General features: G+C 30.9%; 1 protein-coding gene across 1 annotated transcript; it reads left to right on the top strand.

Moving 5' to 3' along the window:
- Positions 1–601: 601 nt before the first annotated feature.
- Positions 602–1450, top strand: LOC105159938 (NAD(P)-linked oxidoreductase superfamily protein). Its single transcript, XM_011077167.3, has one exon. It carries the CDS (start codon positions 703–705, stop codon positions 1291–1293), a length of 591 nt encoding a protein of 196 aa, XP_011075469.1. The 5' UTR covers positions 602–702; the 3' UTR covers positions 1294–1450.
- Positions 1451–14465: the final 13015 nt, after the last annotated feature.

The following is a 14465-nucleotide window of genomic DNA, read 5'->3' as shown; positions in this document are numbered from 1 at the left end:
AAAAAAATCCTAAATTACAGGATAAAAAATGCCATTCCCCTAATTTTGACGTACGTAGTTGAAATAGGGTGTAAATTCTCATATAAATATGAAATTAGGCGTAAACATAAGAGTTGTGGATCTTGGATTTGGTCCGGCCTATGCTGCTTATATTCAGAACCAATTTTCAAAAGCTTTTTTGTCAAACAGATAAAATGGGTATGGGCTCATGGGCACCGGCCTATTTTAAGACATTTCGAACCAAACATGCAAAATTTGTCTGAAAACATCATTAATCCAAGACCAAATCCAACACAACACCTTGGCCCAAAGTTAGTTCCATGTTCGAATTACATCTTGCATGACACTTGACGCATTGTATTTCTGTGTTCTAAGAAAATATTTTGACATAAATATAACTTAATTTGAACAAAAAATTGGCACTGCTGTCTAATACAAGATGAAATTGGGGTTTCCAGATCAAATTACAAAACTTTGTGCTGTATTAATTAATACCATGATGTAGGTATGTATGTATGTATGTATGTATACATAGGTTTGACCAAATGCTGAAATTAAGGTCATACACTTTTAACAATATCATGTATATAGGGAAGCTGAAAATCTGCCACGTCAACCACCCCACAGCCACTGAAAATTCTGAGCACCAAATCCCCAGAAAAACACTTCAACTACCAACTGTTCATCTCAAACGGATAAACCATGGCCATGGCCACCACCACCACCTCCGCCACCTGCACACCCTTCTCCACCGCCGCGACCCACCACCAGTCCTCCTCCTACACAATTAGCAAACTACCCTTCACAAGAGCCCCCTCCAACTCCCCCCGCCCACTCACCAAACTCAACGTGTCATCATCCTCCAAGCCCGTCGCCGCCGCCGCCACCACCACCACCAAGAAAAAGGAAGAAACCATCTATTTCGACGGCGGAGCTCACTACGGAGACCTCTTGGCGAACCTGCTCCTGGGCTTCACACTTCTCTGGCTGCCGTTAACTCTGGCGGCCGTTTTCCGGGCATTCTACCTGAGGTACAGATTCACAAATCTGAGGGTGACAGTCATATCCGGGCTGACGGGTCAGGACAGAAGCGACTTCTCGTATGACGTGATCAAGGACGTGCAGGTGGTGCCCAGATTTATTGGTGAGTGGGGTGATGTTATCATAACCCTGAGAGATGGAACAAAGGTGGATCTGAGGAGTGTTCCTAAGTTCAGGGAGATTGCAAAGTACTGTTTGGCTATGGCTGATAAGCCTGCTGTTTTGAAGGAGACTGGCCCTAAAGGCTTCTGATCAGCTATTCATTTACTCATAGTTTTTGCACTCAACAAGGTATGTAAAAATAGTGAAATTAACATGATTTTGTTCACATAATTTAGTGTTTTATCCGTGAAATTGGAATTTTGTTTTTGTTTTCTTTGTGTAATTGGAGGTGTTTATTAGACTTTTATGTTGTATACTCTTGATTAAATATTGCTTACGTCTATTTTTTATTTTTTAAATGATTATATAAAATTCTCATTTAATATTTAACATCTATCATGCACACATAATATAAGTTTAAATTATTAAGAATAAAATAATTTAATATTTAATACCTTAATATGTTTACTTTACATGCAAATTCTGCACATGAACCCCCTCCTCCCCTATTTATACCCAATTAACTTGTTAATAATATATTTTCATATGCTAATGTATTTGATGAGGTGTGTCAACATCCTCCTAGGGATAGTTTGATCAAAAAAAAATTTGTTTAGCCTGTAATAAGTTAATAATATGTTAATTATGGGTAAATATGGATTTTCATTCAATTTTTTGACTAATTTAGCAAATTTGGTGAATTTTGACCAACACGTAACTCTTTTATTGGATGCGAACAAAGTTATTGGTACTTGATGTAATTTTCTGCACTATATAGATTTTAGTGTAATTATACTAATTACCTCAAGATAGGAGAATGTAATTATCTCTTTACTATTTAGTGGGTGGTCTCTAAATTTTGACAAATTGCAGGTGTCAACATAATTAGGATAAAGAGAAAAATGCAGTTTTCATTTTGTAACTTAGAAGATGGCATTTTTAATCCTACACAAATTAACTTTAATAATTTAATCTTGTAATTTTGAAAATTTGGCAATTCTAGTCTCATCTGGTTGGAAAGCCCTAATTTAAAGATTAGGGGCCCGCCACATGCGTTTTTTCGGGACTAAAATTGCCTATAAGACTAAATTACAAAATCAATTCGTGCATAACGAAAATTGACATCCCCTACGTTATGGGATTTTCAAAACTTGAAAAAATATATTTTTAAGGCCGTAACTTTTTATTAAAATATGTTATTAATTTATTTTTTCTATCAGGAGTAAAAAATAGTGGAACTTTCAGTCAAAAAATATTAAAGACATGTTTATTTGCTGTGCTTGAAAATTGTATTTTTATGGCTCTAATTTTTTAAAGTATGGACTTTATTCATTTATTTCTCTAAGGAGGAGTAAAAAGTGGGTTTTATGGCCTACTTGTTCAGCATAATAGTAGCCAAATCCCATGCTGATTTCCGGAGCTTGAAAAATATATTTTTAAAGTTCTAACTTTTAAATTATAGATGTTATTAACTTATTTTCTCTATGAGGAGTAAAAAATGGTAAAATTCTCAATGAAAAAATACAAGTTGCTTAGGAAAATTGCATTTTTCATCTTGTAACTTAGGAGTAGCAATTTTGGTCCGAAAGTAATTGATTTTTATAATTTTGTCCTTTAACTTTGTAAATTTAGCAACTTTGATCCCGTCTGGCTACTCGACACACGTATTTTTTGGTAAAAAAAATTTGCCAAACTTCCAGAATTATAGGATTAAATTATGAAAATCAATTCGTAAAGAACCATCATTGCCACCCTTCAAGTTACAAGATGAAAATTGCAATTCTCTCTTAGGGTAAATTACACCAATACCTCTTGAAACTAGGTCCAATTATACAAATACCTCCTATTCTTTGTATAATTATATAAATAAGTCTCTTTAAGTTATAATTGTAATTCGTATTGATACCTTCTCAAAACAAAATACTTACACAAACAGTTTCTCAGAAATGTACTTACACTCTTAAAAAGAAAATACTGATTGTTTGTGTAATTAAATCTAACAGAAGGATATATACAAGTACAGTGGAAGTGTTGATGGAGTCATGGAGAATTTCCCATCAGTAAATACAACGCCAATAATGTACTTTAAAAGCGTGCTTTAAAGGCCATTATGTTTGTTTTTATTTTTAAGTTATGTTCAAGATGAGTCAAAAATACCCAATATTTGTCATTATACAAAAACACAACAAAACACTCCGAAAACAAATCCAAACATTATGTTTATCTTTTGTAATTATTCACGAACTGCAATAATATGAAATAATTTAAAAAAACTTGAAGCCCTTATTGGTGTTTTTATTTTTCGTAATCCCTTTAACCAAACACAAACTGTATTTTCACATGGGATCATACAATACGATATGTCAAACCAAACAACGTATAATGGATAATTAGATCAATTATCATTCAATTTTTTATCCCGACCAATCATATCATGCCTAATCTCATCATACAAATAAACAAGGTCTTACTTGAATCAAATTTTCTGTTGCAAATCCTATATATTACGTTCAATACACTTATATCAAATGTATAAAAAATTTTCCTAAATAAAATGTATAATGTCATCTTTATACACATATATGCTGCATAGAATAGACTTTGCAACACTCCGCCACAACCTAACTGTATTGATATCCAGGAAAGGAATTAAGGTTGCTCAATTAATGAAATGTAGTGTTCAATTTGGCAAGTCTTGCTACATGGAACTATATCATTCCAACTAGGGGTGTGCAGAAAACGGTTAAATCGGTCGAATCGGACCAAACCAAATTTTATCGATACCAAAAATTTTGGTTCAGTCATCGATTTTTCTTTTTTTAAAAATAAATTTGGTTTTCGACTCGATTTTTTGTTTTAAAAAACTCCAAACTGATTTTTCGATGATTCGATTCGATTAATCGAAATGCACATTCTTAATTCTAGCCGACCAGAATCTGACTATCAAAAAATAGCCAGCATAAAAGATTAAAAAGCTAAAATAAAAAGAATGTTTGATGGCCTGGCTCATAATGATCGACCCATTACCCTTGTTTGTCATCGTGTATGTACAATATAAATTGAAGAAGAATGTTGATTGCGGGTATGGATCATAATGACCTGACCCGGACTAGTCCTGTCCATTGTCAACTGGTGGGCTCGGGTCGGTCAGGTTTTGCAGTACAGATGGCCCATCAAGAACTAGTTCTGCTGATGCTGAGCTGAATTGTCCAGTCTTTTTAATAAGGCTGCTCAATTGGTCATCTGAATGGACCCGACCCATTCAAACGTTTCCAGAGTTTGCTTCTCCGAGGCTGTCTTAATCAAATACACCCAACTTCCTTTCTTCCTATACATACAATTTCTTCAGAGGCAGTTGGAATTTTGGTATTTGTTCTGATCATATAACTGAAATATCTTTAGTACTGAAAGATGTTAAAAAAACTATGTACATATATTATTGTATCCGATCATATCCACAGCACAAAAATAGAGGAATTTAGTAAAACATACAAGGTTTTTTTGTTGGTTTGTACAATACTAATCTCAGCACATTCGATGCTGGGGGAATTCGATGTGCGTAATTTGGCAAATACATCTTTAATGCTCTATTTTTTTTTTTTTTTTTTGTTATAGACTTTATTAATTTATTTTTACTAATAAGAGTAAAAAAATAGAGAGATTTTAGTATAAAGCACGAGTTTTTTTAGTCGTTTCATTCATCACCATTCTCAACAATTATAGCTTGTTGCGGAATTAATAATACGGTGATTTAAATCCAACACCACCTAACCTCGTCATCATCTTTTTTTTTTTTTTTGTTTTTTCCGTAATCTTGAATGATAGGTTTGATGATATTTAATCTCGCAAATAATTTTGGTGTGATCAAAACCGCACTCAGATAAAAGTGTAAAAAAAGAAAAGGACTAATATTAAATGACAATGGATTGGAATAACTAACAAAATTAAAGATCAAATTGGATTTTTATTACCCATCAATTCTGCATTTTATATTTCATTTAACATATACATATGCTAAATCGAATACATAGATGACATATACAACCTAAGACCACTTTTCTTATCCTAAACTATGCCAACTCTAGCTTAGAACTGAATTCAAGAATCAATTTGGCGGGAAACGATCAGGGCAGTGAATTAACTTGACCCCACACTTAAATCCTTTATATATATATTAATATTGTCTGTGCTGAGACGGTGTGTTTGATATAGACCCTATCCGTTTATTAATGTTTAAAATAAAATTCTTGTATATTTAGAAATCATAAACGAGGAGTAATAATTCCTTTTACAAAAGAATAAACCTCTCTACAAATCACTAAAAGCAAAAATTGGAAATGCTTTATCCAAACGTATCATAATAACTAAGTGTCTTTGTGCACTATCCAAGACTTTCAAAGACCTCTATTGGAATGCTTTCTTAAATCCTTTATATGCTGACGCTTCTACAATAATTTAGGAGTTTGCTGAAGACAATGAGCAAAATACGCCTTGAATTTCTAAAGAACAATTAGGTAGACCTCGGTTATAGTCCTTTGAATGCTTAAGTTAGGTAGGTCGTACGAGAAATATGAGTAAATACCGTAAGAATGCTAGTATTGGAACCTACTGCATGGAGTGAGGATGAGTACTATTTATAGATTTTCACACTAAAATGATCGAACGACTACTGTAACTGCATACATATTAGGGTTTCGAAGGCATCGAGATCGGATGTTATAGACCTTAAATCATCAAATTGCATCTAAATCTTATTTGAAGATGGTATTTATGTGTGAGGAGGTCTTAATACGACTTTCATAAGATATACCCCATATTATATATATATATATATATATATAAACCAAATTCTACGTGTATATATATAAACTATGAGTGTAGTCATCTAGGAAAAGAAAAGGGTTTGAAGGGAATATGGGAGGAGGTAGGTAGGCTATGCATAGGATTCCCATAATCTCTCTTTTATGGCGGGGAGCGTGCTTTGTAGAAAAAAAGATGGGGAAGAAAGCGAGGTGGTGAAGTGAAAATCCAATCCATATACATCATCTTGTGACCTTAAAAAGGTAACTCACTCAGTTGGAAATAGGAATCCCAAGCACACATTAAACCCCCTACCCCCTACCCCCTACCCCCTACGCTCATATTTTATTCCCCACGTGGGGTCTTAATTTGTTTCTTTAAGGTGGGATTTAGGTTTTCGTTTTACAACCATCCATTGCATATTCTATGTATATAAACCCAAAACATTTCAACTTCGGATACGACATATGTATATAGGAATCGTTTAATGTTAAAGTCTAGCACGTGTGCTACATATGAAATTGATTATTTGATTTTTTAAGATTTTTTTTTTTTGATATTATGTCTCGTAATTTAACAAACGGGTGTGTCACATAAATTATGATGCGATGGTGTGTGTATGCGATTGATTGGTCTAAATGGAGACAAAAGAATAATGATTTGGTAAAGAAGAAAAATAAAAGGAAAGTGGAGTAGTGTACTCTTGCCTATTCTTACACACACACACACACATATATATATATATATATATATATGCTTCTTAACAAACAACTTTATTCATTTGTAGGCCAAAATTCTCTTCACTTTCCTTCCTCTTCATCATTGTTTCGGCCAATCTTTCTACTTAATTTAGTGTAAAGAGAGAGGAGCGTAACTCATATCCTTTTTCATGGGTCCCCTTTTTTGGGGATGAAAAGCGTTATTACACTTTTGTCGTTTGTTGTTTTGACAATTCATGTAATGCACAAACAACAAAGAAGTTAAACGCGCACTTAATTATAAGAAAACTAATATTTAGACAAAGACAATATTGTTTTGTGTTGCTTTTCCGAAAGTGTACATGTTGTCCCTAATCAGGTAAATTCTGGCTTCACTTTCCATATGCTGAAAAAGTAATTACTTCAAGATTTTAAATGTGATATTAATGTTGTCATAGTTATACATGTGACCAAAATTTCCATATTTAAATTGTTCCTTAATAATAATTTGGGGGCAAAATTCTCCTTTTCGTCCCATTAAAAAAGGTCATTTTCATTTTTAGTACCATAATTATTGCGGGTTCGAGTTTTGTTATCAAAAAGTACGCATTTTTTGTTCCAAGTTAAAAGCAAAGGCCATGTGCCCACACGTTAGTGTTAACGGCCGTTACCTCCTATTCACTCATGTGACTTTGACTTCAAATGTCATGTTTAATGGTAGCAAAATAACAAAAAGACGTATTTTTTTTGTATCATTAAAAGAATCAAAATATTTTCACCAACTTTGACTATAATACATTTTACAAAAAAGTGTTAGAAAAATTTTATTTTAATATATATAATAAAATATCTCTAAGATTATAATTATTTGTAGTTCAAATAATTTTTAAGATCCTTTTTACTAATTTTGAAATTAAATCATTATTTGGTCTAAAAATGTATTAATATTTGATCACAAACTATAAAAACTAAAAATTTATTTTTGAGTAAAAGTATTAGATATTTTTTTATTAAATAATAAATTAATTTTTAAATTAAAATATGCTAGACTTTATAAAAAATAAATAATTATAAATTATAAACTATTTTATTATTAATATTAAAATAAAATTTCTTTATTTTTTTATTTTTTAAAAAATAAATTTTTATTTCTTATAATTTATGGTCAAAGTTTATTAAAATATTTTCAAACAAAATAAAATTTATTTAAAAAAATTAGTAGTTGCTACAATTTATTGCGAATGTAAAAAATTTAAATTTAAAAATTAATTTATTATTTAATAAAAAATATATCTAATACTTTTACTCAAAAAATAAATTTTACTTTTTATTGTTTGTGATCAAATATTAATATATTTTTGGACCAAATAATAATTTAATTTCAAAAATAGTAAAAAAGATCTTAAAGATTATTTGAAGTACAAATAATTATAATTTTAGAGCTATTTTATTAGATATATTAAAATAAAATTTTTCTTAATATTTTTCTTTGTAAAAAATAAAAAAAATTATAATTTGATCAAAATATTTTTTTTTCTTTTAATGGTACCAAAAAAATACGTTATTTTGTTATTTTGGTACTATTAAACATGATATTTGAAGTCAAAGTCAAGTGAGTGAATGGGAGGTAACGCCGTTAACATCCACATACGAGGCACATGGCCTATGTTGTTCACTTGGGACCAAAAAAGCGTATTTTTTAGTTTGATGGTACCAAAATCCAAACCCATAATAATTATGGTACCAAAAATAAAAATGACCTTTTTTAACGGGATCAAAACAGAATTTTACCCAATAATTTGGTATATGTGTAGTGATAATCGCGGGGAAGTTACATTTTTCATCTTGAATCTCACGATCAATATGCTTTTTATTCGATTAGTTATGTTATTCTTATTAATAATTCTATAAATAATAAAAATTTTAATTTCTAGTTTCTTTTGTCAAATTTCATTAGTATTTTGACGAAAATCGTATGTTAATTAAGGATGTGTTTGCTATCTCTTCAGTCTTTTGGATAGTGGGTACGTGCTTAGCATGTGCTTTTTTCATCAAAATACTAACAAAATCTTATCAAATGACTGTTAATGAAAATTTCATAACTAATAGAACGAAAAGTATACTAATCGACATAAAACATAGAAAAATGCTATTTCATTTGATAATCGCTCGCGATTTAAGATATTTGATTATTATATATCTACCACAATTTTTTGTGCTTAAATTGTAAGTAGGTATTTATGATAAGTTTTTATAATAAAGTATAATATTAAATAATAGTTTATATAGAAATTTTAAAATATTTTGAATGTCGACACATAGAAAGCTTTTTCTAGAATATTTGATTTTTAATTTTTTGGTGTGGTGCATATCTTTGATTCGGAAATTTAAAGCTAAATTTTGCATAATTAGAGAAACAAATGAAAGTTGCAACTTTTTTCAAGCTATTTAAGCTTTATAGCTTTTGTTTTTTGTCATCTACGTACTTTCACTTCCTTTTTTCCATCACTTTTGGTCTCTTTTCAAAATCCTTTTTTTTTTATTTTAATAAATTAATTCAAATTTAAAAGAATATGTATATGGACACTATTAACGTACGTACAAAAGTGAATGAGAACACAATATATACTACACGCACACCTTAAATAAATAAATAAACTATTTTTGCTTAATATGAGTACATATATAAAACAATTATTAGTATTATGTATCGACAGAAACAAGGTACAACCCGACATCCTAAGCAGCCCAAACTCATAATCAAATTGAAAATTAGGGTTTAGGAATGATGATAACCTCATAGAATATGGATTTGTTGAATCATCGAGATCATTAATAATGTCTTAATTAAGTTGTTAGTGGATGCTAAGGAGAGGCCCATGTGGTCTAATCCAAAAATTAGGGACACTTGGCACATCCCTATTCGTGGAATGGACGCGCTAATTGACATGATGATCGATCCATTGAATTTTAATTTACATAAAGAAGGAAATTAGCCCCCACTTGGCACCATGCATATATATATATATAATCGGTTTGGGAACTTGGACCTCACCAAGCTCCACTCTCACCTCAACACAATCATACTTGCTTCTCACGTAGGACTTTCAGCTTGTAAAAGCTGCCCATTTCATCACACATCCATCATCATCTTTCATGTTTATTAGGGTTTTAATCATACATACATACATACATACATACATTTGGATGATCCTCTCTGATTTCGAATTTGCAATTGATGAGGATTATAATTGAAAAAATAGAATATTTAGTTGAGATGTTACTATAAAATACTAAATGTGTCAGAAATTAACAGATACTTGGCACATGATCGACCTCTCTCATTAATTTGAGAATTTTTAATTTATGAGCCAGTTTTGCTGATCTAGCATTTCTGCATTAGTGATAATCAGACTAAATGTGTCTAGAGGTGTCAGTCGAGTCGAGTCGAGCCGGCTCTAGCTCAATTCTCTCTATTCATGAGTTCGTGAGCTTTTTCTATTTTTTATATTTTTTTTATTTATATATTTAATTTCATATTCAATATTTTATCAATTTTATACTCAAAATTGACCATATATTGTAATTATTAATTAATATCATATATTTTATTTTGGATAATAATAAATTGTGGTAACTTTATTTATACATTTTATCTTTATACAAAAAAAATTAATCAACAACTTAGTAAATTATAATATTTTTATAATTAAAAATTATTATTTAATATGACATATATAAACTTTATGTTATATGTTAATATATATTTGTATAGTGTTATACTTTTTTTTAAATTGACAAGTAATTCACTTATGATTTTTTATCTATTTGTGAGTTTTATATTTATATCAAGATACATACTATACATTATGCTATCTATTTTATTACTTATAAACTTATGTCGAAATATAGTGATTCCTATGAATTAATCTAAAATTAATGATAATAATAATAATAGTGATGGTTGAACAAATTTAATTATTTTTATTATTATTTTATTATATAATAATGAGATCAAAAAATTTAATCAATAATTATGATATCTTAAAATTCGAGCACCCGATTCATACCAAATTTAAATATATATAAGACTGTGCCATTAGATCATATTAGAAGGTATGATTTAAAATCACATGACCTGATTCAACGGTACACCGTCTTGAATGATTACTCTTATATTTCGAGTATAATATCTCGACATCCGTAAATCCAATAAGTCTAAAATTTTACCAAATATATTTTTCTGTAAGTTTGATCATATCTAATGGTTTGATCTGAATTTTGGTGGCCCGATTAATCCATCTTGTTCAACAATATAAGATGACAATTGTATCAATGTAATACTAATATTTATAAATGTATAAATTTATTGCAAATTGTGAACATATATTAATCTCAACTATAAAATATTTTTATGTATTTCAATTGCATTATTACAGATAATGGATACTTTTCTATAATTTTAAATTCAGTATGATTTTTTTATATATATTTTACTAATTATATTACTACTAAACTAATTATTAGTTTGTATTTATAATAATAAATTAAAATTTTAGATTATATTTTGGTATATTTATAACATAGTATATCACAATCTATTTTATTATTTATAAATTTATGTAAAAATTTGATGATTCCTATGATTTAATCTAATAATAATTATAATAAAAAAATAATAAAAATCAGCTCGAGCTCGAGCTCATCATATAGGAGTCGAGCTCGAGTTCGAGCCAGACAACTCAAAATCGAGCTCGAGCTCGTGCTCACGAAAACAAGTCTAACTCGACTCGTTTACACCCCTACAGTTAGAGGATCAAAATTGTATTTTTTCCCCCTTATGTTCCTCATGTCACGTTAGCAAAAGTGGCTGAAAAAATTAAAAAATTTTAAATTAACTAGGTCTTGTGTAAAACACAATGTTATACTTTCTGGAGAATTTAGCTTTTCCGATGAGATTTGAACTAAAATTTAATTGTAATTGCCAAATCGAACAGGATCGAAAGTCCCACCACCCAGTAGTTAGTAGAAGAAAATCATATTTTTTTCCATTTTCTTAACTTATAAATAATAAATCATCATCAAGAAAGAAAATATCAAAAAACTATACTATGGTCACAAAATTATAAATTGAATAAATTTTGATTAGGGCGGGGTACGTGGGGAACCTCCATGTATAGGAGTCATCTAGGCCAAAAGCACTGATATTTCCCCCCACAATATAGCTAAATACTGAACAAAATTATAGCACATCCCTAGCACTTTAGGGGTTGCATGCCCTACCAATATCTTTGAAGCTAGCTCAAATGCAATCTCTTGCTTTTCTTTTTGTTAGCCAGTTTGATGAAGGGCTCCTCCAAGAATATTTATGATTATCATTCTCATATATATCAAATCAACATTCTGTTTCATGATTCATTTCCGGGCTCCTTTCCTCTTCCTTTTCTTGGTCTATGAGAGCGACAAAACTGTAAATTAGGGCACCCCACGTATAATTAGGACAACCATCAAAGTACAAAGGATAAATTACCTTTACTTGTGTTTCTTACATCATTTTCACATCGCTTGTCATGACCGTGAAAATAAGCAATCAACCCACAAATTACTGCATTCAAATTCATCATTAGGGCATTTGGCTCCGACATTTAAATGAAAATCTAGGGCATCTTGGACTATATATCATGACATAATTTTTACCCTCCTAAGATCTTGTTAAGTAATAGTACTCGCAATATTATCGCCGAACGACAAGCTATTGTTGTAATTAAATACTTGGTTTATAAGTAAAAGTGACGATGATTAGCAATAGATGTAATATTTGAAATAGGACAAATTTATTTTAGGACATAATTATGAAGAGATTAGCTAATGGGAACATAAGATCATTAAATGTGACTTTTGTTGTGAGAAGAAACTTGGCATTTAGTGGTCGGAAGAGCAAATTTATAAAATAGGGTTTTGTAGTGATCAAGTTTGAAAAGTTGGAAGAAAGCTTTTGCATAGGGTTCCATTGCACAATTCTCATGTTTACAGTCTTTGAATTTGAAGGCTGGCTTTGTGGGACAAACCACCACCGCCCTCTCACTGTTCCTCCACCACTAAATCTCACAAACTTCCCCTTTTTATGTGTGTTTGCGTGGATTCCTTTTTCACAAGCATTTATAATATGTTTTTACATCCTATTGCTAAATCCTTACATATATGTGTAGGACAGTTAGTTGTCACTAAATATTCGTATCTTGTACCTGATTCAACATATTATAAAAAAGGAAAAAATACAAGTAACTCTCTTGTGATATTGTAAATGAACAAATTATCCCCTTATGAAAGAACAAATAGCGATTTACCTTCCTATATTTTTTAAAATACAACAATTTACTTCATTATATTTTTTAAAATGAAGCAATTTACCTCCCTGTATAAGGAGGTAAATTGCTTCATTTTAAAAAGTACAGGGGAGTAAATTGCTATATTTTTTTATAGAAGGGGTAATATGCTCATTTTTAATATCACGGGGGGATAAATTGCTATTTACCCTTATAAAAAATAAAATAATAATAAATATTGAATATCTAATAGAGTATTTTAATTTACATTTGATGGGGTAAACTGAAGTAAAAGCATAAAAGGACATAAATACCCTTCCTAGATGGACAAGAATACCAAAATAGGACTCAGTCCATGTGCTTGGACATTGGATCAATTATAACCCGATTTGAAAATCCATATCAAGGATTGCCCTGTTGTTGAACGTATAAACGATTATGATTTTGCCATGTGGATCTATACAAATACGGGCATTAAACCCTATATATATATGTATGGATAAGCCATCACAAAGAAGGTATTTTGTTTTGAGGTTATTTTATGAAACTCCATCTTCGAACTCTTTTATCCCAACCAACTTTGATTTAAACATTAGAGGATCTTTGTGGAGATCTTCAAACAAACCTAACATATGTACTCTTTCTCATGTAGTCCTATCTCTTGTTCACGATCTTGCACCTTTTGGGACCTCAAACCAATCAATACCATATATATTGATTCCCGAGGATTACAACTTACACAAGAAACAACCATTTCCGTGTTGGACGAAATAAAAATATGTAGGGTGGATAATTAATTTTGTTGGAAGATTCTTTTTTTCATGTTGATCGGGCTAGAAATGGAGATTTAACCTAAGCCATGTGGCCACTATCTTCTCCCAATCCAAGGAAGCACCTGTAGAACAGAAAACGCGTCAAACTAGTCGGGTCGCTGCCCGACTATAAGACTCCGACGCTCAATTCAGAAAAAGGGAGATTGAACAGATAATCTCTAATGATAGAATTCTAGTAAATTTTTTATGATTACCTCCCTCAGTATAAATCTGATCATATTTATATAATCTCGACTTTCCTTGCATGACTGCCACGCGTCTTAATCTTAAGCCTTCTCAACCACTTAATCAGGCGGCTAATATGGGATCATGCGTCCGGGTCGCCTAATTAACTACATTCCCGCGATCTGGTTGCCTTAATCACGCTGTGAGACTTCTCCTTACTCTTTATAGCCTAAAAAAGACCGTTGAGATGCAAAATGTCGTTAACACCCTCCTTCAAGGGTAGCTATGTCTTTTTGTAATTCAACCCTCATCACATGTATTCATTTTTTTATAATTACAATAACTGTTCTCTCTCTGTTTTTTTTTTTTTGGCGGGAATGATCCCCATCAAGAAATAGACCCGAATGAGACGACCATCATATGTTGCAGTTCTTTTGGCACATTGCAATAGCCAGCCATGGCTCCCACCCCCTGCAATTCACTCCAAAAGATTGACAAGA

The sequence above is a fragment of the Sesamum indicum genome, linkage group LG4 (genome assembly GCF_026168435.1).
Source record: "Sesamum indicum cultivar Baizhima isolate 11 linkage group LG4, ASM2616843v1, whole genome shotgun sequence".
In the NCBI taxonomy this organism is placed as follows: domain Eukaryota; kingdom Viridiplantae; phylum Streptophyta; class Magnoliopsida; order Lamiales; family Pedaliaceae; genus Sesamum; species Sesamum indicum.
This window is presented reverse-complemented; position numbering and strand designations above follow the sequence as displayed.